Source organism: Empidonax traillii, unplaced genomic scaffold (assembly GCF_003031625.1).
Source record: "Empidonax traillii isolate 1590-97213 ecotype Southwest subspecies unplaced genomic scaffold, ASM303162v1 scaffold15:size5535645, whole genome shotgun sequence".
In the NCBI taxonomy this organism is placed as follows: domain Eukaryota; kingdom Metazoa; phylum Chordata; class Aves; order Passeriformes; family Tyrannidae; genus Empidonax; species Empidonax traillii.
This window is the reverse complement of record NW_020955208.1, coordinates 111,113-131,894: the sequence shown is the minus strand read 5'-3', so window position 1 is coordinate 131,894 and position 20,782 is coordinate 111,113. Positions and strand designations below refer to the sequence as shown.

The following is a 20,782-nucleotide window of genomic DNA, read 5'->3' as shown; positions in this document are numbered from 1 at the left end:
CTCCTTTCTGTCTCATTTCTATTTGCTCTGTATTCTCTGTAACTTTTCGGGGCAGTTCCCCTCAGATTATTACTGAGGGTCACCTGGGGTGATCTTTCACTTTGGTGTGTTTCTAAAACAACCGTGGGGAGAACAGTGGAGCCTCAGCAGGTAGCTCTCACACTTCCCCCTCTACAGCAGGCAAAGCCCCGTACGGGGCCGAAGAACCAAAAACCCGCTTTTTCCAGCTCGTAATTACTGACATCCTCAGCCTTGTGGTTTGGCTCCCCGAGCCCTGCAGCTCTGAGCTGCGCCCCGAGCCCTGTGGTTTTGTTCTGCAGCTCGTCCCTGGCAAGCCACGAAAGGCAGCAGCACCAGCAGCACCAGCAGCCCCGGGAAGCTGCTCCCCCTGACGCAACCCCCTCGGCGGCAGCAGCAACGCCAGCCCCTTCCAAGGCTCCGCTACCGCGAATGCTCGCTGGGGATGCTCGGCCTGATTGGACCCAGATGTTCGGAGGGGTTTCCAAGGCAATTACTTCCCGTTGATGGGGGGGGAACGCTGTCCCTTTTTAGGTCAGCAGCCACCCGAGGAGCTCGAACTCGCAGCTGTAGGTTTGGGGGCACCTCCTGTTCTCTGCTACGGCGATTAAACCCGCGGGGCTTACGGGTGGGCTTCTAAGGATGAAACAACTCCTGACTGGCATAATAAGTAGTCAGAAAGTAAGTCTGAAAACTTGCTTAGGCAACGTTCCCACAGTGCCTCATCACCTCCTGGCATTGCGGTGGGAACCGGAGGGTCCAGGCTGGAAACTGTGTTTCCCTCCCTGTGTTAAGTTCCCAGCGTTAAAATTTGTTAGTATGTTGCTGTTACTGTGCGTCCAGAGACTCAGCCACAGATCAGTATTCACGGTGCCAAGGGTGGCCAAAAAAACCCCCTTATAATATAAGCGTAACAATCCCAAGCACCACAGAGAGAGGCAGACAGGAGAAGATGACTATGAGAGCCAAAGCACTTTTATGCAATCCTGAGTATTTTCAAAACTGTATGACTGCAAACGGCATCACTAAAGACTTTTTAGAGGAGGCTACTTTTAAAAGTACCTAAGAATGTAGATAGGCCAGGGCTTTTAAGCCAGCCTCTTGTACACCTCCCATCCAGGCAGAAAGAGACACCACCCCAGGAATAAACCAGTACAGATATGACAGACCAAAGATGGCAGGTTATGAGGAAGCCATAAAAAGTGGCAGGGCTCACCAAATAGCCCCAGAGACAAGACAATCCAGCTGCAATCCATCATTTTGTCCATTTGCAGAATACTGAATGGTAATAGGCACAGCCGGCTGTAAACTATTTTTTGTCTCCATTCAGTTTTCCATCTCCTGTTCTCAGATTTACCAAGGCAAATCACAACAAACACTAAAATAAAATATGGAAACTTGGAGCCTTAGCCAAGAAGCACACCTCACTGGAAGACACAAACCACTAGAAGGCCGAGTCTCTCAGGATAACAATATTTATAATATAATGAGCAAAATGAGGGGTAGTGTCACTGCATCCTGATAACACAGATGCTGCCTCTTCTGTACCTCTGTATCCCTACTGGATTTAGGATTACAAGCAACATTGCTCTCCAGGACTTCTAACTCTGATGGGAAGGGGACAGGGAGATTGCAAAGGTCAGCTACATGCAACACAAAGCTGAATAAGTTCAGGGTACGCAACACCTGCTGTAGAGCAACAAGGTGAACAGACTGGAGAGGCAACATGGGGTAAATGGAGATTACTGCTCTGTCAAACACTGGTAACACCAGAAATGGAGAGGAAGAAGGATATGAGGAAAAGAAAAAGTCAGGGGGTGATGTACCAGTCACAAGACCTAATTGTGCCTGGGATATCACAGTTCACTGAAATCTCTGCCCCCACCAAAGCTGGAATGTGGTTTATTCTCTACCTGCCATCCACAAGCACCCATTGTCACACAGTCTACAGCAGAACTGCTGCAATCCATCTGCAGAGGCTTTTGAAAGGTTTCTGCTCAGTCATAACTGGATTAGATGTGGAAGGTGTGTTTCCACTACAAAACAACCATCTTATCAGCCAGCGCTGCATTTCTCAGCGGTCAAGTAGACATGGAGGCCCGGAAAACGCTCTTCTACAAGTGGTAATATAAATGAAGTTGCATCATTTGCACCAATTATCACAGCAACAAGGAATTTTTAGCAACAAGAACAGAGGTGCTGAGAGCCTGCAGTCTGGGTTGATGGTCAACTGCCAGACCCACTAGCCCACACTTCAAATATATTTACCCAACTTCCTCAAAGTGATGAAGAACCCCTCACCACCATCTGCATGTGGCTCTGATGGCCAGCACTCGTTCTGAGTGATTCTATCTTCAGTTTCTAGAGTCCAGAAATGCTCTAGAGACCAGACCATTGTGTTCTACTCTTATCTGCCCCACTGAAAAGCTCTTGCTCTGCCTGAAGCAGGAACACTGCTCAAGCCCTTTCCTTCATCTTCCCTTTGCTCTGCTGTCAAAAGAGATGCAGCTGTTGGACTGTGCAACAACATGATACTCCTAATTTTTTCATAATTTTTGTTTCTCCTCCCCAAACATCCTCTCACTGACCAAAGTCTAAAATCAAGTGGCTGAAATTTCCCAGGTTGCTCCTCTGTCAGTATTCCCCATCCGCCAATATCCTTGCAGCCCCCAAAAGAACTCTTGACAGGTTGTAAAGACCACAAATGTAGTTTTAAGCAATGTTTCTCAGTGTGAAACACTAATGCATTTTATACCTAGCAAGCAAAAAGCAGCAAAGTATGATGGAGACAAAAGCCCCTCAATACATGGTACTACTAGAGGTTTTTTTCTTTTTAAAGCAAAAATATTTTCTTCTTTGTTGATGGAGTTGAGCTAGTAATACTTCACTGCACTGACAAGAGACAAGTTTCTTTAGGCTTGAAAACCAGGATGAAAACCACAAGAGAAGGGAAACTTCATTCCAAATAGCACTTGCAAACTTTAAACTTTGTAACCTACATGGCACCCTGGCTACACATGAAACTGGGAGCTGTCCCACCCCAAAAACTGGCTCAGAAAGCAGCAGCTTCAACGGTGACCAGAGCCAGCCGGGACATGAGGGTGACACTGATGTGTCACACGAGGTTGCTGCAACTCAGCAATGTGCTCATTCCCATGGCTGCCGGTAGGAAGTTCCCGCCCTGTTTACCTGCAAACACACATTATGAATGAGCAGATAAGCGTATTCAAACAGGCCTACTGAATTTCCAGCTTCATTTTGACCTACATAACCGGGTAGTACAGCTAACCTAAATACAGACACACGCCTGCCTCCCGTGTGGCCGGTCTAACACCAGCTGCTGCCTTCCCATTCACAGGATTAGGCAGCAATGAGGCCAGGGCCAGCTCCAAGGAGTCGGGAGAGCAAAGCTATTCTTATGCTGCGTTGCAAATGAAAAGGAATTCATTTAAGGGGAAAAGAAAAAAAAAAAAAAAAGTATTTCCACGGTTTTATCCGTGCAACTGAGAGCAAGATGTGGTTCACAGTTGGAAGGTAACAAGACGCCCTCAGAAAAGAGACTGTCCTGCGAAGAAAACGGAACTTGGAACGTGTCAGATGAGCTGCAGAAAAACTCTGAAGATTATTCTGATGAATGCTGTTTCACGAGTTAAAGCATAAATGATAGCTCACATACGGTGTGTCAGGAGATGTGTCTGTACTATGTGCAAACAGGGTGATGGATAGATTGTGCTACAGGCTCCTTTGTTCAAAATATAAGCTGGATTTTGAGCCAAAATTTGAAGAAATATCCCTGTTCTGAAATGTCTTAGGGAAGACGGAAGTTTTTAGTAAAAGGACTGGATTTAGATAATTTATGTTTGCGTTGTGGTTTTTTGTCTGTGAGTAATGATCCTTCAATGAAAAAATATCTAAATAGTGGAGTTTCTGAAAAATCCTGAAGAAGAACAGGCCTTATATCATCATAACTTACAGGGTATTTTATTCCTGTAAGAGACCAGTCCTTTTATTTTGCTATTATTTTAATGACATAGTTAATGAAATGTCATACTCATGTATCATCTATTAAAAGAGTACCAAGGTTAAAAGGCCAAATCCATGAGTTGGTAAGCGCTAAAGCAGGACTGTCTCTCAACTTCATCTCAGGACTGCTGTTCTGAACACTGGCTTTCTAATCTTCCCACAAGATTTTCCCTATATCGCCATATATCTAAGTATTTTACAAATAATACTTCCATATTCAGATCCTCTCTGCAGTATTTGGCATGCATTACATCATTTTACAGGGGAGAAAGCAGACAAAGATAATGTCCAGATTCCATTAGTTCTACTTCAGACACCTTAGGCTGAATTTTCAGGACATTTGTTAAGCTCACAGTACAACTGCAGTGACTTTGCTGCTGACACCCAGCAGCAGGATATCCTTTATATCCACCCCGTGAGACCTAAATGTGTTTGTGAAATTCTGATCTAACTTGCTCAGCATCACACTGGCCAGTGTTAAATCACCTCCTCAAGAGGATCCCTCAGTGTCTGTAACCAGGAGACCATTCTGTCTCCTCTCCTTTCCTCTCTCCTATCCACATGTTCTACAGCTTCTGCAACTACTCACAGAAGGCTGAATGCCTTGCATTACAGAAATTAGACTAAATCTCAGTCTTCCCTCTCCACTACACAGACAGCTGTGTTCCAAGTGAGCCAGGATATAATTATGTAATTAAGGATAACATCTGCACAGGAGAACTGAATTAACGTTGAAAACGCAATGTTATTTTTTTTGCCTTTTTTTTTTTTTTAACTTCTGGCAGCTTGACTTTTATAATCGTACAGCACTTTAGGAAGTCTTAAAGTGCCAGTGTTTTAGGAGTTCTCTGCAGGCTGTAAACCCTTTCTTTCTCAGCTGTCCCACGTACCCACCCATCTTCAATACTCCTGCTCTTGCCATGCACCAGACCAGGCTACTGCTCCTTCTTGCTGTCTGGGGGCTGGCAGGAGGAGAAGGGGTTCCTGAGAGTACAGGAGATATTCCCTGCTCCCTGGTCTGTTGTCCTTGCTCCAGTCTCTTTGTGGAGGAAGTAACTGATGAGAAAATCCTATTTGGTTCTCACATCCCTGGAGATGTTGCATCCCAACTAACTGTGAGGACACGGCACCTGCCAGGCAGGACAAGAAAGCCCTGGTAGGACTGACCAGCATCTAACAGCCCCCTTGGAACATCAGAGCAAGGCATGGGATTTCACAGCACAGCAAGAGCCACAGCAGGCTGAAGAATTGGAGAATTTCAACAAAACAGTGTGGGAGACTTTATAATTTTTTTTTTTTAAAACAGCGATACAACTGCATTTTCAGTAGCCTCATCCTGAGAGACAGCTGAGTTATTTCAGCTGAACTTTCCAGCTGTGCCAAACACGTGGCATGGAAAACATCAGCTCAAAGATGATGGTGTAGTAAAATGATAAAGCATTTTCCCCATTGCTTATAAAGGAAAACATAAGGTGATCCCAGCTACAAGCTCAGCTACCTGCTCCACTTACAACAGTATGAATGCACAGAAGGATAAAAAAAAATGGATAAAGATTTAAAAAAGCTTGTCTTTGCAGGCTTGGGTGACAAAGCACAAGGGCATCCCAGGGCATCTGAGGACACCCATCAGCAAAGTCTTTTTTAGGGAGCTGAACTGGTTCATGAGTTTGAATACAAACAGCAACCCATTAAACAACACATATTTAGACTAAACTCTTGGCACGTTACAACAAAAAAAGCTAAAGGATCACCACAGGAAGAATTATGGCCTAGAAACCCTCACTGCTTTCTGAAGTTATCTTAAAGTGAGACTCCAGGGAAATTTTTACATTGTTTTTACAGCAAGAGTACACAGAAAATCTGTCTTCTCCTATTTTGGCATCTTTGCTGAAATGAGAAGCCAAATAATTTGTATGTTCACTGAGTGTTCATATAGAATATATACAAATTATTCAGTATCCTCTAAGAGCAGAAAGCAGAAAGGTCAAAATAACAAGAAATTGGGAAGATGCCAGGAAGCTCCTGCCCTACTTTATTTTCTAGACTTGCATTAATAATGGGTGTTTTACAGAAGAGTTTTTAAGTAACATTATTTAATATTCTTAAAAGATTAGAATTTAAATAAACTTAATCCAAACAGAACATTTACATTTAAAGAGGTTTTTTTTTTTTTTTCCAAATAGTCAACGTGTTGATTGCCTGGGCCAGGCTCAGTATTTTCTGTACTTGTCAGAGCGGGTAAAATTAATTTAATTGAAAATGGCTGGAACACAAGTGATGGTCCAGCAGAGAAAAACTTCCAAGCAGATCTACCATAAGCCTTCTGCACCCAACATCTTGGCCATTTTTCTCCAATTTTATGCCTCTCATTAAAAAAAAAAAAAAAAAAAAAAAAGACATCAACACTTTCACAAATCTGTCTTAACTAAGAAGAGAAGAAACACCCTCAGACATTCCATAAAATCACAGCTGTAAGAATAGAAATACTACCAAAAAAAGAGAGGTCTTTCCAGAATCCCTCCTGCTTAGGGATCTCAGCCTTCACGTGGCTTGGTCTATTTTCACTTCTCTTGTCACCACAAGCGTTTGCATTAAACAACTGTGAGTGCTGAGGTAGGAGTGAAGCTGAATCTGAAGGGGAAGGAGGTCAGGGATTTGCACCTCGTGCACACAGGAGCATCCTCCTGTCTTGCTGAAAGAAGCTGCCGTTCTTCCTGGGAAGAACCAGAAGCACCACACACAGCTGGAGCACAGGGGGAGGGATAAATTTAGGAAGATAAAAGAACACGGGGAGTTTGGTTACCTCAGTGTTTATTACAGCAGACTGCAGATATAGGTCAACCCCCTGTCCTGGAGCCCTTGGTGCTTTGAGGCAGAGAAAACTTTACAAATTGCTCAGACAGCTCTAACTATGCAAGTAATCCATGGAGCCTGCCAAGGAACACATGTGTTTCAGGCATAAATCGTCCAATCTATTCCTTTCTGAATTAACATCTGTCATCGTGACACCATTCAAAATGACTGAAGACTGGATCATATTAACAACCACACATCTTGGATAAATATTTACTGTTAAGACTTTCTCCCCCCACCCCCATTCTACTTTAAAGGAAAACGCAGATAGCGAAATTCCTGGAGCTGTGAAAGGGGGGGGGGGGTATCTTTTCAGCCACCGACAGAAACCATGTGATTTTATTTACAAAACCAAATCAGTGTTTTCCCCCCTTCTCTGTGAGTCTTCACACCACACACGGGTGAACTCGCAGCATCCCGCGGTGTTGCAATGCTCTCCGAAGAGCATTTCTGGGGAATTTTGTTATGCTGGAGGCTGCTCACCTCAGAGACTCCAAAAAGCCTTCTCCCTCTGGATGCAGGAACAGATCTGGCCTAATTGTGCCCCGAGAAGAGAAAATTTTGCTGTGACCTTTTTGCAGAGAACTGGATAAAGCAAATAACTTCCTTTCATGACCAGCTGTCAGATGTACGACTGGCTTGCTCCCCTGCTCCTCACAGTCAACAAACGGGTCACAGAGAGTGAGGACAGCGGGGCCCAGAGTCACAGGACAGGATGGCAGGAAGGCAACGCAAGAGTGCAGCCCTGTCCTGAGTACTCCCATGACACAGAGTTTTCCCAGACGCTGGATTAAGTCTGTATTCCAGAGAAAGATGTCAGCAGCCAGTGTTCACCTCTGCAAGTATGTCACTTGAGAATTATAAGGCCAGATTTCTAGGAAATTACATCTGTCCTGGCTGACTTGATCTAGCTTGAGCTTCTAGCTACCACATTCTGCTATTTCTTATCAGCATTGCTTGAGAGGCCAAGAGGGATCCTGCTAACATCCTCCTGGACGTCCTGCATAGCAGGGAGCAGTGCTCCTCCACCAGCAACTTCTCCTTCCAGCCCTTTGCTCTCACACTGCTTGAGTGGAACTTTACCAAGACATCCAGTCTTGATTTGAAGACTTTCAAGAGCAAATTCATCAAGCCTGTAGGGCAGATGTAGCAAAAATAATTACACTGATGTAAATGTGCTGCCTTTTTTGGTCGTCTGCCTAGCTTCAGACAAACTTCTTCCTACAGAATTAGAAAGCCTTGTGAGAAAAAAAACGTTCCCTCTAGGTAGAGACTACAAGTAAATCCCCCCGAAATCTCACGCGTAAGCTAAATAAATTGAACTTCGTAACCAGATAAATTGAACTCAAATCTCTCAGACTAAGGGAGGCTTTGCAGACTTCAAATGATTCTTGTAGTTCTTTACTCAAGTGTTAACAGGGAATGTCTTTATCCCACCAACAGTTGCATGAATGGTCGATACCCTCTGGGTGACGTCTCACTGTCACTGGTGACGACGCCCTCGGAATTCTTCCATGTGCTGGATTCACAGCCTGGAGGAACATCTGCTGCTCGGGTGGCCAATGCAACACCCTCAGGAGGCAAGGGCTGCACTGGTGGTGGCTCATTTGGGCTGCCAGGTGCCCAATCAAATACGTAGGGGCTACTGGACACGCCTGTCTTTGCCAGCACGCAACGACCTTTTGAGGGACAAAAGGGAGCATGTAAGACCTAAGGTTTTGGGGATATCTGAGAGCACTGCGGTGCAAACGGGAGCAGGGCGCAAACCCACAGGCAGTTGGGCAACTTGGTTAGCTCTGCTGTTTACGGAACTGTGCGTTTCGTTAAGATCAGCATCAGATTTGGAACGAATCTCTTTTACGTTGCCTCAGATGTTCCAATCAAGGCAGGTAACCTGACTTTACATGTACCGTGACCTTGAAATGCACCTACTGGGATTTGCATAATACTGATGTCTGAATATTGACAGAGCCTGCCAAAGAGGGTGAGCGCAACATGAGCACCCTCCTGATGCTTTTTCGGGACAGCTGCACTAGCTCTTCATTTGGTCCTCACATTGACTTCTCAAAGGAAAAGATGCACAAAAAACTGCAGCTCTTTAAATTAGCCATCTTTTTTTGACTTGGGTTGAGAAGGAAGGAGTGCTCAAATATCCAGGAAAGAACGGCACTTGTCAGTTGGACGGGAACAGACTTCAGAAGAGGTTAGAGGATGACAATTTTAGGAAGAAATTTGTCTCAGGATAAAGCAGGATGGTGAGGCAATTCCAGAAAGGATGCCCTACTCAGGCAATGATACAGTCTTTCCAGGGGGTCAATTCTGTTTGGGTCTCTTCATTTAAGAATGATGCAAAGGAAAAGAAACTAAGGAAGAATAAAAATCTGACTGGAGCTCTCTGATTTTCATATTACAGCTGGGATTACTGAGCCAGAAATGAAGATGATGCAGTCTTGGCAGATGTGGGATAAAGGTTCTTTAAGGACTGCTGATGCCCAGCATGGATAAATGTTTCTCCTCCTTTATTAGAAGTACAGAGCAAGGATGACTGGCATTAGGTAACAGTAAGCAAAGCAAGGGACAAAAAAAAAAAAAGGACAAAATCCATGCATGCCATGGGAATGACTGAGAGTGCAGGGACATCAGCAACTTTCATTTTAATTTTAAAGAGAAACTGTCTAAACCCGCAGTTATTAATGATGTCATTCCTACAAATACATATACTTCACAAACACTTCATATCCAGATTTTTTCCCTCCAGAAAATAGTGAGTTTATGGCTACTTTTTACTTTCTTCACCAGCCCCAAGAGCTTAAGTGAATGTGGTTACAGACTCATGGATACTGATGACTCTCCAATCCAGTTGGACAAGTTTTATTATCCAGCATGCACCCATCTGACAATATGAAATGCTATGAAGGCACACTGCAATGGCACCAGAGCAGCCCCTGTCACCAGCTGATGCCTGACAGTGAGTCTGTACTCACAGACACACTGTGCATGCCTGGGTGGGAGCAGCTCTCAGCTATGCAGTGACCTGCCTAATCTTATTACGCTGTTGCATGCAGGTATGTATGAAGGGCAAGCTCCAGCCTGCAACTTCCATACCAACAACCTTCCTTTGGGAATCTGGCCAGGAAGTCTCCCCCAAGGCCCACGTTTCAAACTGGGTCATCTGCCTACTGAGGTTCCAGTATGGTCTCACCACAGTGCTACCTGAAAGCTTGTTAAAAATCACAGAACACAGAGCTAAGGTTTTCTCCCTCTTTTGGCCAACAGGGACAAGATTTTATATGGCATCCCTACATATTTTCCAGCCTCTCTCCTAACCATGACTGGAAAAAAACTGGCTCATAGTGCACATACTTCTCAAAGCCTTCTCTCATAGCGTTCATACTTCTCCTTACACCTTCTGGAAATGGCTCTGATTTCCTGGCCAGTCACAGAGAAGGATTTACTTTTTTCATATGCAAGTCTTCCATGGTTCCCTTGGGCTACTCCCACCAGTGCACTGCACTGGTGAAACAGCTCCTAACCATGGGAGCACAACCCCTCAGGCAGTATGGACAAGCCTTCTACACACCCCCAGAGAGATCAAAACCTAAAAAAACCAAAACTCAACCACGTCACAAGAATCATCCCAGAAGGACAAACCAACTTTCAGCTACTCTTTGTCAAAGGAATATGGAATATTCTCCACAGAATGCATCACACAGACCCTCCCACCTCATCTCAGTCGGAGAATTGGTAGGTACCAGGAGAGCCCCATGTTTTCACTTTTATTACAAAGCATTTTCTGTGCTTCCACATTTATTAACAGTCCAGCTGCTTTGAATGAGGCAATGAACCACCCTGATGATGTGGTAAGGTACTCCCTGCTAAAATTCCTCCCAGAATCCCTCCACTCTCTGTGACTGGAAATGGCTTTTGCACCATGTGCTAGGAGCACAGGACACCAAAAAGTCTTTCTTGCCTCTTCCCCTACTGCAAGCCCCATCATGTCCTTTAAGCAGGGCTGGCTGCCTTACTCACCAGCCGTGCCTTCCTATATTATACTTCTGAAGGGATTAGCTATAAATGGCTATTTAGGTGAAAACTCAAATTTGTGAAAGAAAGGAGACAGCCCTTACAGCTGACTTGTCAATTCAGAAGCTTTTCACATTTATGATGGAGCAGCATGTCCAGCTTCTGTCCCCTTTCAGCTGAGTCCAGGGAGAGAGCATGCAGACACGAGGCAATGCCCAGGCACATCTCTAAGCAGGTGGGCTGGAGTTGTGTTTCAGCCCAGGATGAGGCACCACAAACCTGCAACCAAGCTTTACATTCTTAATGCTTTAAGACAACTAGTGGTGGATTTAGAGCTCCACCAAACTAGAATGCTGTCCCAAGAATCATCCCACATGTCTCTCCCACAGTCCTTCAAAACCTGAAAAGATCAGCTGCACACAAGATAATTAAAGCAACAAGTCCCCAGGAGGAGAAAAGGGAAAGAAAATATTTGCAATCCAGAAGCAAACTCTGGAGTGAATCTGCCAGTGGTAGTGGCCACTCCATTTGTCACCAAAGGCAAGGGACAGCATTGGAAGGAGCAGGTTCTGTCTCCCTGTCTGAGACTCAGAGAAATCACCTGCTCAAATGCTGGTCTCAAGCTCCAAACAAGCTGAAAATGCACACACGTGAATGAAGCTTTACTTGGGGTTGGACAGCAACAACAGATTCACAGCCTCACTGTTTTCCTGAAGGTGACAGGAGGAGCATGATGGCTCCCAAGTTTTTTGGGTTTTTTTTGAGGATGTAAAACAGCCCACAGGTAAGGCTGCTTCAGAATCTGAGGAATCCGCAGCGAACTCTAGGGCTGTGACGTTCACAGTCTGCCCTAGCAAACATGCAGCGTGACAAGGCCATTAACTAATGGAAGAAGAGGAGCTCTAAACAAAAGCTCAGCAGACAGCACAGGCTCTGGCAGCAGTCTGGCCTTGGCTCTAGCACAGTTAACACTGACCACACCAGGAGGGTATCGTAACGCACAGTTTAGAGGGACCAGAAGTAAGCTGCTCACACAAAAATGTAGTCCCCAAACAAAAGGTTAAATAAAACCTCCCCTGCTGCCACATCCAGGAGATCCCCCCCTAAGCAGCAGTGACATGCTGTGAAAGAGGAGGAGGAGTTATGCCGTGCCCACCGCTGGAGGAGGAGGAGGAGGAGGAGGACTGCTTTTTGGACGGCATCACTGCTGTGTGGTGAGCAAGCTGTCAAAGACAAGCCCCTGCAAGGGACAGACAACCCAGCCTGGCCACGCTGGCAGGCAGGTGCTCACTTGCTCCTATGACTTTCACTATCAAAGAGAATTTGGAGGTGCCGCAGGGGCTTTACTGCACAAGTGACTCCTCCTGGCAGAGGCCGCAGAGATTCCCGCCGGAATCATCCGCAGGCTCATTATTACACGAGGAGGAAGCCTGTGAGCTGCCAATTTCCAGTGACACCTTTGCCCTCACTTGGCTGCTTTACCGCCGTGTGCCAGATGTTCAGGGAAGTGAGCCCTAGCAAGCAAGAGAGCTCCTTCTGATTCACTAACGATGGGCAAGAAACCACCCTGGAATTGGCCTCAGCACCAGGCTGAGATGGCTGGTTTGCATAGCTGGAGCTTGTAAATTCCCAGTTTTTTTTTTCAGGAAGCATCTACTCTCCATGCATCAGAGAAACTTTTTTAAGAGCAATATATGACCAAATCTCCCTCCCCCTGTAATTCCACTGGTGCTCTGGGTACTCAGAAGACCCAGGGTGATGCAGGAGGGGTACAAGAAGTGGGAAGCAGCAGGGTGGATCACAACACAGGTAACGTCTCTTGGCAAAAAGAACAGTCCAGGAGAAAGTGCAACTGTTCTGAGAGGCTTGCCCCTCTCTGGGGATGCACTGGCAGCAGTCATTTCATCAGGGTGCCTGGCAGTGTCAGCAGGCTCTTGCAGCAATGACTCCAAGGCAGCACTGCCAGACCAGTCACCGCAGACGCACGAACAACCCACATCTGTGACCCTTCTGCAACATCCATGAGCTCATGAGATCTGCAGCATCCATGAGCTCATGAGATTGCAGGCTGTGGGACTCCAACTCACGTCCTTTCCACTTGCACAGTGACATATTAGGTCAGCATGGTGCAATACTCCCCTCTGCTAACCATGTCACCTTTTCTCCATCCCAGACTCCTTTTAGTCGCAACCGGTGCAATTATTCTCTCCTTCAGTTTATTCTAATGCTTGTCAAATGACTGAAATCAGATTACCAGGGTTTTAGTCGCTCAGATTCACTCACCCTTCCCCTTCTTAAAGGCAGCTGTGCACTCTCTGGTGATACAGTACTGCTGTAACTTCCTGCAATGACAATTTGGACTGTCAGCTCAGCCAGAACTCTACAATGGAGACTACCTTTGTTTCACTGCTGCTGCTGAATATTTAGCCAAACCTGTCCTTTTTTCTAGAATAATGTTTTCTCTCAAGTTTTTACTTGCTTCCAGATATTCCTGTTTTACTGGGAAATAAAAAGCAGCTGAGCTTTTGCTTTTTCTTTGGTCCATATTCCACTGCTCTGGTTTCCGGATAGAGTATCTCCATCACACAGATCTCTGGGAGGCCATTATACCAGACTGTGTAACACATAAAATCCCCTGCCTCTCTGCTCTGCTGGTGCTTCTTCACTACACTGATTCTTTTTCCTCGCAACATCTCCAGAAAATCCTTCTCTCTACAAAGCACTTACCCCTTTCTCAGTATGCAAGTGCTGCCAAAAGACTAACATAACACAGAGCAAATCCCTCTCAGCTGCAGGGAGAATAAGCTTATCTGACCACTGACCCAGCAATAAATAGCCACTCGCCTTTCATTTACTCTTTCTCAGACAAACTCCCTTTGATTTCACTTAAGAGAGGGCTAAGCCAAGGATCCAAGTACCTGGCCCAGAATCTCTGGTCAAGCAGGTCCAAGCAGCTCCAAGTGTCTGGAGGAATTCAGGAAGTCTCCTACCCACCTGTGACTGTGCCATGGACAGTCTCTATCAACAGTCACGGGCAAAGGAAATGTCAGAGGGCAGAGATCAGCCTACTTTTTTTTTTTTTTGAGGAATATGTCCACTTCCAAGCAGTTGTGTTTTTTAGCAGGATGCTTCCATTTTTATTTTTTTTTCTCCATCCTGAGTCAGGCTCCTGACTGTAATCACTGGTTTGCAGCAGGGATGAAATCTTGCAGAGGAACACGTCAGATAAGGAATAAGCAACAGTGGCACACCAGACCTCTCAGGTCAAGCAAGTGCCTCTAGATGAACCCAGGAAAGGAAGAAACTCCCTTTTCTCTGAAATATCAGCTGAGAGAAACAAACTCTCCACAGAGAGCACTGGATAGGCTTTTGTCATCTTGAACTTACCACACACTGATAAAAAAATGCTAACACTCACTACCAGAACAGACACCTATGTGCTATTCCCGTAGCCCTGCCCGTTCTCCATTGGGCCATTTCATCTAAGAGACAGCCCTTTCTGCATCAGTTTCCTCCAGAAAAAGCAGCTGTGCCACCCACCTGCTCGCAGCTAAAGCCAGCGACAGCAAGATCTCAGCCTCAAATAGAGAGAGATCAGACTAGAGAGCACAAGACAGATGCTTTCCAGTCCCTTGGGCAGTATCCTAAAGTATTCAATGAAGTGGCTCAGCAGCCTCAAAAACCACTAGTGATTCCCTTTGGGAACTTGTGTAGAACAAGGTAGGATTGTCAAAGGATTGAAAGATGGACAAAAGCAGTGCCTAGCCTAAAAAGGCAAAAAAGGGAAGAGAGCTGATTTATGATTTCAATTCCCAGAATAGCAGGATTAATTATTTGTAAGCACCTGAACAAAATAACAAAGACTGGGTAGCAACCCATGAGGATTTGTCAAGAGCAAATTATTTTTTAAAAAAAATTCTTTATACAGAAGAAAAATTATCACTGGGGAGAAGGAAGGCATGTAACTGGTATTCACTAAAGCTTCTGACAGATCACTTTCACAAACATGCCGAAACTGTTATTAAGGATACTACTGTGATACAAGTTCAGAAGTGGCCAAAGAACTACCAAGGATGAGTTCTCAGTGGGCTCAGTGGAGAAACGGGAGGATGTTACTACTTTGGGTTCTGCCTAGGAACCAACTTTGTTTAGTGCTTTCATTACTAACCTGGATGATGGAGTAAAAAGTACGTTTATTAAACTGCAGAGGACATGGATCTGGAAAGAATGGCAGGTATGCTGGGAAGCTCTGCCAAAGGAACTTGGCAAACTGGAGAAGAGTTCAGGAAGAAAGAATTGTTGGGGACAAGTGCACAGTGCTGCTCTCTGACAGGAGGAGCCAACGGCACAAGCACAGGGTGCTGAGTTGGGGAGGTGGTTGCTCTTCAATTCTTCCTGAGACCTGGAGTCTCAAGGAACCCAACACTCAGTTCCCATGTCACTGTGGAAAAGGCCAAAACAGTAAATGTATAAAGAATGAGAACTGTGAGGCTAGTGATGCAGCTGTTTGCTTCTCCCTTTTTGCTGTAGTCTGTACATTTTTGGGCACTGCTCCTTAAGGAAAAGATGAATTAACAGCAGGCATTCAAAAGAGCAACAGGAATTAAAGAGATCTGGAAAACATCACCTAAAAGAACTGAAAAAAAGGAGTGCATTTATTCTGAAGAAATGAAGGATAAGGAGCCAATCACAAGAGCACTGAAGTAACATGCAATGCAAGAAGCTCCAGTTCCTTTTGCTCTCTGCCAAGCTGGGCACTGAAGCACTCAGTTCAAACAACTGCAATCAACTCTCCTCGGCCTTCCAGCAAGTTTTAACAGACAATTTGCTGCATCTTTCTAAGAGCAGGGGAAAACCACATTAGAACCTAGTGGTGACCACTTGACTGCAAGCATCAGGTGGAAATTCAATTTGTTTTCAAGTAAACCAACCCATCCTTTGAGCTTCAAGCTAAACACCACGAGTCCCTGCAGCTGCGTTCAGGTTGCAGGGCACTGACAGTGTCAGGGTTTTCCCTTCCCCTGAATGAGGAAGAAGAGCCTGACAATAAAGCAAAGAAAATTACTTTTGACTCAATTATTCATGTTACGAAAGCCCACTGGTGCTTGCCCAGAGGCTGACAGGTAACTTCATCCGTCTGGTACCAGGAAAATAATTGCAAGTTGGTGCCAGTATGAGACAAGAGCAAAGTATGAGCCCTTAAGGCCATCTCTGTAACAACCATGTGCAATTATACTCCCAGACTGCTCCATTCTGTACGTGGTGAGCTGCCAACCTCCTCTCCCTGTCTCCAAACACGATACAATATGCCATCCTCCGAATGCTAATCCATTTGTCTCGTTACTTGCTGAAAAGTCATTAAAGCAACATTTGAAAACAGGTATATAAGATATGTAAAATGAGAACTATACCCAAACAGAGTGCATTTATTCTGGATGTCGTGACCAGCAGATAAAGACAAATCATCCACTGAATGAGAAGTCCTTGATCACAAGCTGATTCCGTTCAGGAGGGGTGAATTACAGAGAACAACCTGACTATTAACAGTTCTGTCGTACTTCAGAAGAGCACTAATGCAATCAATGGGGGCAAAATATCTACATGGGGAAAACCGAGTATTCATCATTTCAGTGTTTTAAAATTAGACTTGATACTGTTGTCCTGGATGATACTTCAATCAGACACCATGAATCTCAGTAACTGAGCAAAATATAATGGCTTGTGCTATTCAGGAGGTCACATTAAGTCTGCTTGTAGCCTTCTCAACAATTTGCGCTGTGTTGTCTCCTCCTCCCCTCCTGTGTCATCACATCCTTGTCCCCAAACTCCCACTTCTTCCCCTTGCCATTGCTGTTTTCATTCCTCTGCTCCTAAATCCTAAGAGACCATAAAATCCACGCAAGAGCTGGTCCTTTTAAGTACCCTTTAAAATAAATAAAAATTAAATTCATTGTTCCTAGTGCACACCAACAAAATCTTGAATAGAAAGCCTCACCTGTGATGCAAGGTCAGGTTACAGAGAGATGTCTTTGTAAAACATAATTAAAGCTGCAGCTCATGGAGGTAAAGAAAGTCTTCACTTAAATGCAGCAGGACACACACACAGGAATTCTCCTCAGACCAAAACATGGCAAACAGGATGGTGATATCACATCTGCCCACCATTAGGAATTAGGTGACCTTCAACAGTGTCAGCTGACAAGTGTTCTTACCACTTTCTCCTTGTAAACAATGTATTTCAGCCACTTGAAATCCTGCCATTTGAATCCTGCCAGAACAAACAGGGAATCCTTCTCGTACTGCTCCATTTTCTGGATTGCACCTTCAGGATATGTGATCCGGAGTGTTGTCTTGCCACCCACATCCTTTTCAAAGCCCTTCACTGGAGCTGAGTTCAGCCTGCAGGGCAACCAGAGAAGACACTGTCACGGATTCCCACTTACACTCAAGGGTGTTGATGACACAGCAATCACTGCTGGGCAAGAATTCCCCGTAGCAGCTGTCAGAGCAGCAAATGTTACCTCTTCCAGTTCTCCATCACAAACATTTTATGAAGGTTTATACCAACTGTGACGACAGTTTAATTAGAAGCCATTTAAAATAGATAATTGAATATAACACAAACCATTTCTGCGTATCCACTATTGGGATTTACACTGAACTGGAAGCTTTGGAAAAGGAAACTGAAAAAAAAAATTGTCTTTGCAAATTTAGAGTTACAAACTAAGCATTAATGTTTTAACATCCCACTGCTCCTGTGATGTGTCCCTTGGATTCTTTAAGACTGTGCTGAAAGAGATGATGCAGCTCCACATCAGTTTTAAAAGAGCTGAACCTGGTCTCGTGCTCCAACCCCAGTCCAGAGCTTACACTGCTCATTTTACCTGCAGTGAGGCTGTTTAGGGATATAATTCTCAAAAAAAAAAAATCAAAACCAAGGGAACAATCTCCTGGGCTTAATTCCCCAAACTGGCCCATCTGGAGGGTGAGCTGCCCTGCAGTGGCAGCACAAAGGAGGAGGCTGGGCTGTGTATTTAGCTGCACTTCTGTTAAAACAAACTGCTTTGGCATGAACCGCAGCGATGGCTTTCATGACATTATTCAAAACTTCTATTCAAAACTAGAAACCCAAAGCTGAGGAAGTTTCAAGTAACTTGGAATACAAATCTTGCTGACATCAAATAGCAGCCCCTGATGGAACAGCATTGCCTGCTTGAATTATTGCAGCATTCTTGACTTGGTGTAGTTCAATATACTGGAAAGTGCTTATGGACTGCAAATTTTGCCGTGCAGGAATGTTAATGAGTATCTGGATTTGTCTTTTTCAGCCTGGGTAAGCATTTCACATTGGAAACTTTTTAGTAGAAGAAAATCTCTGCGTAAAATCTGAAACTATATTCAAATTTTAGAGGAATAAAGTCCCATGCGCTTTTAGTAAAAATACTTGCTTTATCATTAGGAATAAAATATCGGAGGGAAAGCAAATTAAGAATCAGCACCACCACAATTTATACAGCAGATGAAGTCTTTTTCCATGGTTTAAAAAACCCTCGCTTTGAGGTAGCTAGACCTGACTACCTGCAGTAACAGTGATCCCTGCCAGCCTGATCCCCTGCCTTTCCTCTGCTGCTGATGGAACATTCACACATCACCCGCTCTTTTTATGGGCATTATTTAAACTTTAGGGTGTTGTGTGTCTTTGGGGTAGATGACCTCACATAAAGTAAAGGAAACAGAGGCAAATATTACAAAGTACTGTGTGAAGAAAGTGTGGGCAATGGAGCGAAGCTCTGGCAGCCCCAGCCTGTGTTCACCAAGGTGATGCTGCACGGCTCGAACCCCTTCTCAGGCAAGACACACTGGTGGTTATAAACACAGCTAAATCTTGAAAAACCCAGGTTAGGATGTCAGGCCTGATCGTACTGCCCATGGATGGGCAGTTTTCTCACGTAAGAAGTTTCAGAGTGTTTTTAAGTCTGTGCCTGCTATGAGACACTAACTCCTAATCGTGGCACCATGAAGATTCTACCACTAAAGTATCATGATCAGGTGAATCCCTGTGTTGTTCTGATCAAGACTTTCTGATACAGACTTGTTTTTGCCCTGTCTCCAAGGAAGCATTTCAGAATACTGATGACTGACTGCTGCAAGAAGCTCCTGCCAGGTAAACAGTGTCACAGCTGGGAATAACATCTGCACTGAAATCTGATAATATCTAGTTAAGGAAAAACAGTAACCAACTCACTCCAAGCTGTTTTAGAACTGGCAAAACTGACTGGGTGATGTTCACCGCAAGAACAAAATTTATCGCTGCAATTAGCAATCCTCACATGGGCATCAAAAAACTCCACGTACTGCTCGATCGCTTCTTTGTCCACAAATGTACCACATTTTCCCCTTAAAAATCACTTCCTTTGTCCCAAATATGATCCTTCAAAGGAGTTTTGCAACCTGTGAAAAAGGATGCTGCAATACAAGGGACCTCCTCAGCTTCCACAGGAGTAAAGCAAGCAGTTGGATACACATCCAAGCACCTGGCTTCATTTAACCTTTACAGTTGACTTCTCTCCTCTTTATCTGCCCCACAAACAGCACAGGTGCTCGGCTGCCCTCTTATCCTCCCAGCTTGCAAACTGACTTAGATTTACTGATGTGGAGAGGAAGAAGTTGAACTTTTCATTTGGAAATTAAATAGTGGACTTTCTGATGTAAATCTTAGTGGGTGGCTTAGTCCAGATGGATTGAAACCATTCTTTAGCCACTTTTTTGGACATTTTGAACCCGAGAAAAGACTGTAACTGCTTTTAATTCAGCTCAAATAACTACAAGTCACCCGTCTATGACGAGTAGTAAGAGCTCTTTGCTAAGAACTGATAGTGAGACTAGGGAAAGCGTCGTAAAAATTTTGTCCTGTTCTGAACAGCCATCCTTGTGTCCAGCACACTGATGGGAGAACCAGGGAACCATTCACAGGAACAAAAGACTAAAAGGGGTCTGTCTTCTTTGTCTTTTTGCCCAGAGTTAGAGGATATTTATTACTCTCTGTATGTTCTGTTCTTTCCTCATGTGCCCATTACTGGCACACAGGAGAGAACACAGACCATGCTAAACGATACCTGACTTAAATTCTTTTACTAATCCCTTCCTTTCTTCCACCTTAGCTAAGAATTTGCTATTTGCCACCACATCTCACAGTTGACTGAAATTCAGAGAGATGATATCGGATACATTTCCTTTAACATGAAATCAGTTATCTCATTAAGACAAAAAATGCCGACTTAGACTACGTTAAACCAGTTTTTATAAACTTACACTGCAGTTTATCCCACTTTTCCTATTTACCATTGTAATATTTTTTTACTCAGGATCCAAAACCTGCTGGAAAGCCCTGCTTTTTTTTTTTTTTTTCAAGTCAGACTAATGGGTCTGTATCTCCCTAGAGCACATCCCCCCCCTCCCTCCTACACACACTCTCTCTCTCAGTCTCCATTAGTACAGGTATTATGTTTGTTAATCTCCAGTCACCCAGAACGCCTCCCTGACTTGACAGATTTATTACTAAGAGTTATGACTAGACCTGTGATTTCACATATCAGCACGTTTTTCAAGCATTCTGAGATGGCGATGATCCAGCTCCTCAGCCAAAGCAAGAAGTCCTGACTTTGCCTGTGGTCCTTTCCCCTCCTACACCACTCTGCTTCTGCTCCCTTATTCAACATTGTCATCTGCAGTGAACAGAGGCAAAGTCTTCTCAGTTTTTAGGGCGCCTGTAATCACTGGGTCCTCACTCATAGAGGCTTTCTGCCCCCTAACATCCCATGTTGCATCACTCTTAGCCCTTCCCATCCTAGCTGTGAAGTGCAGT

At 44.5% G+C, this 20,782-nt stretch overlaps 1 protein-coding gene across 4 annotated transcripts in view; it reads right to left on the bottom strand.

Moving 5' to 3' along the window:
- The window catches only part of ST3GAL3 (ST3 beta-galactoside alpha-2,3-sialyltransferase 3), a 131,516-nt gene that overhangs the window by 23,923 nt on the left and 86,811 nt on the right, over nucleotides 1–20,782 (bottom strand). For all 4 annotated transcript variants that reach the window (XM_027892547.1, XM_027892559.1, XM_027892555.1 and 1 more), the window contains one exon: nucleotides 17,130–17,316. In XM_027892547.1, coding sequence (XP_027748348.1) covers nucleotides 17,130–17,316 — 187 coding nt within the window. The remainder of the gene's footprint in view (nucleotides 1–17,129; nucleotides 17,317–20,782) is intronic.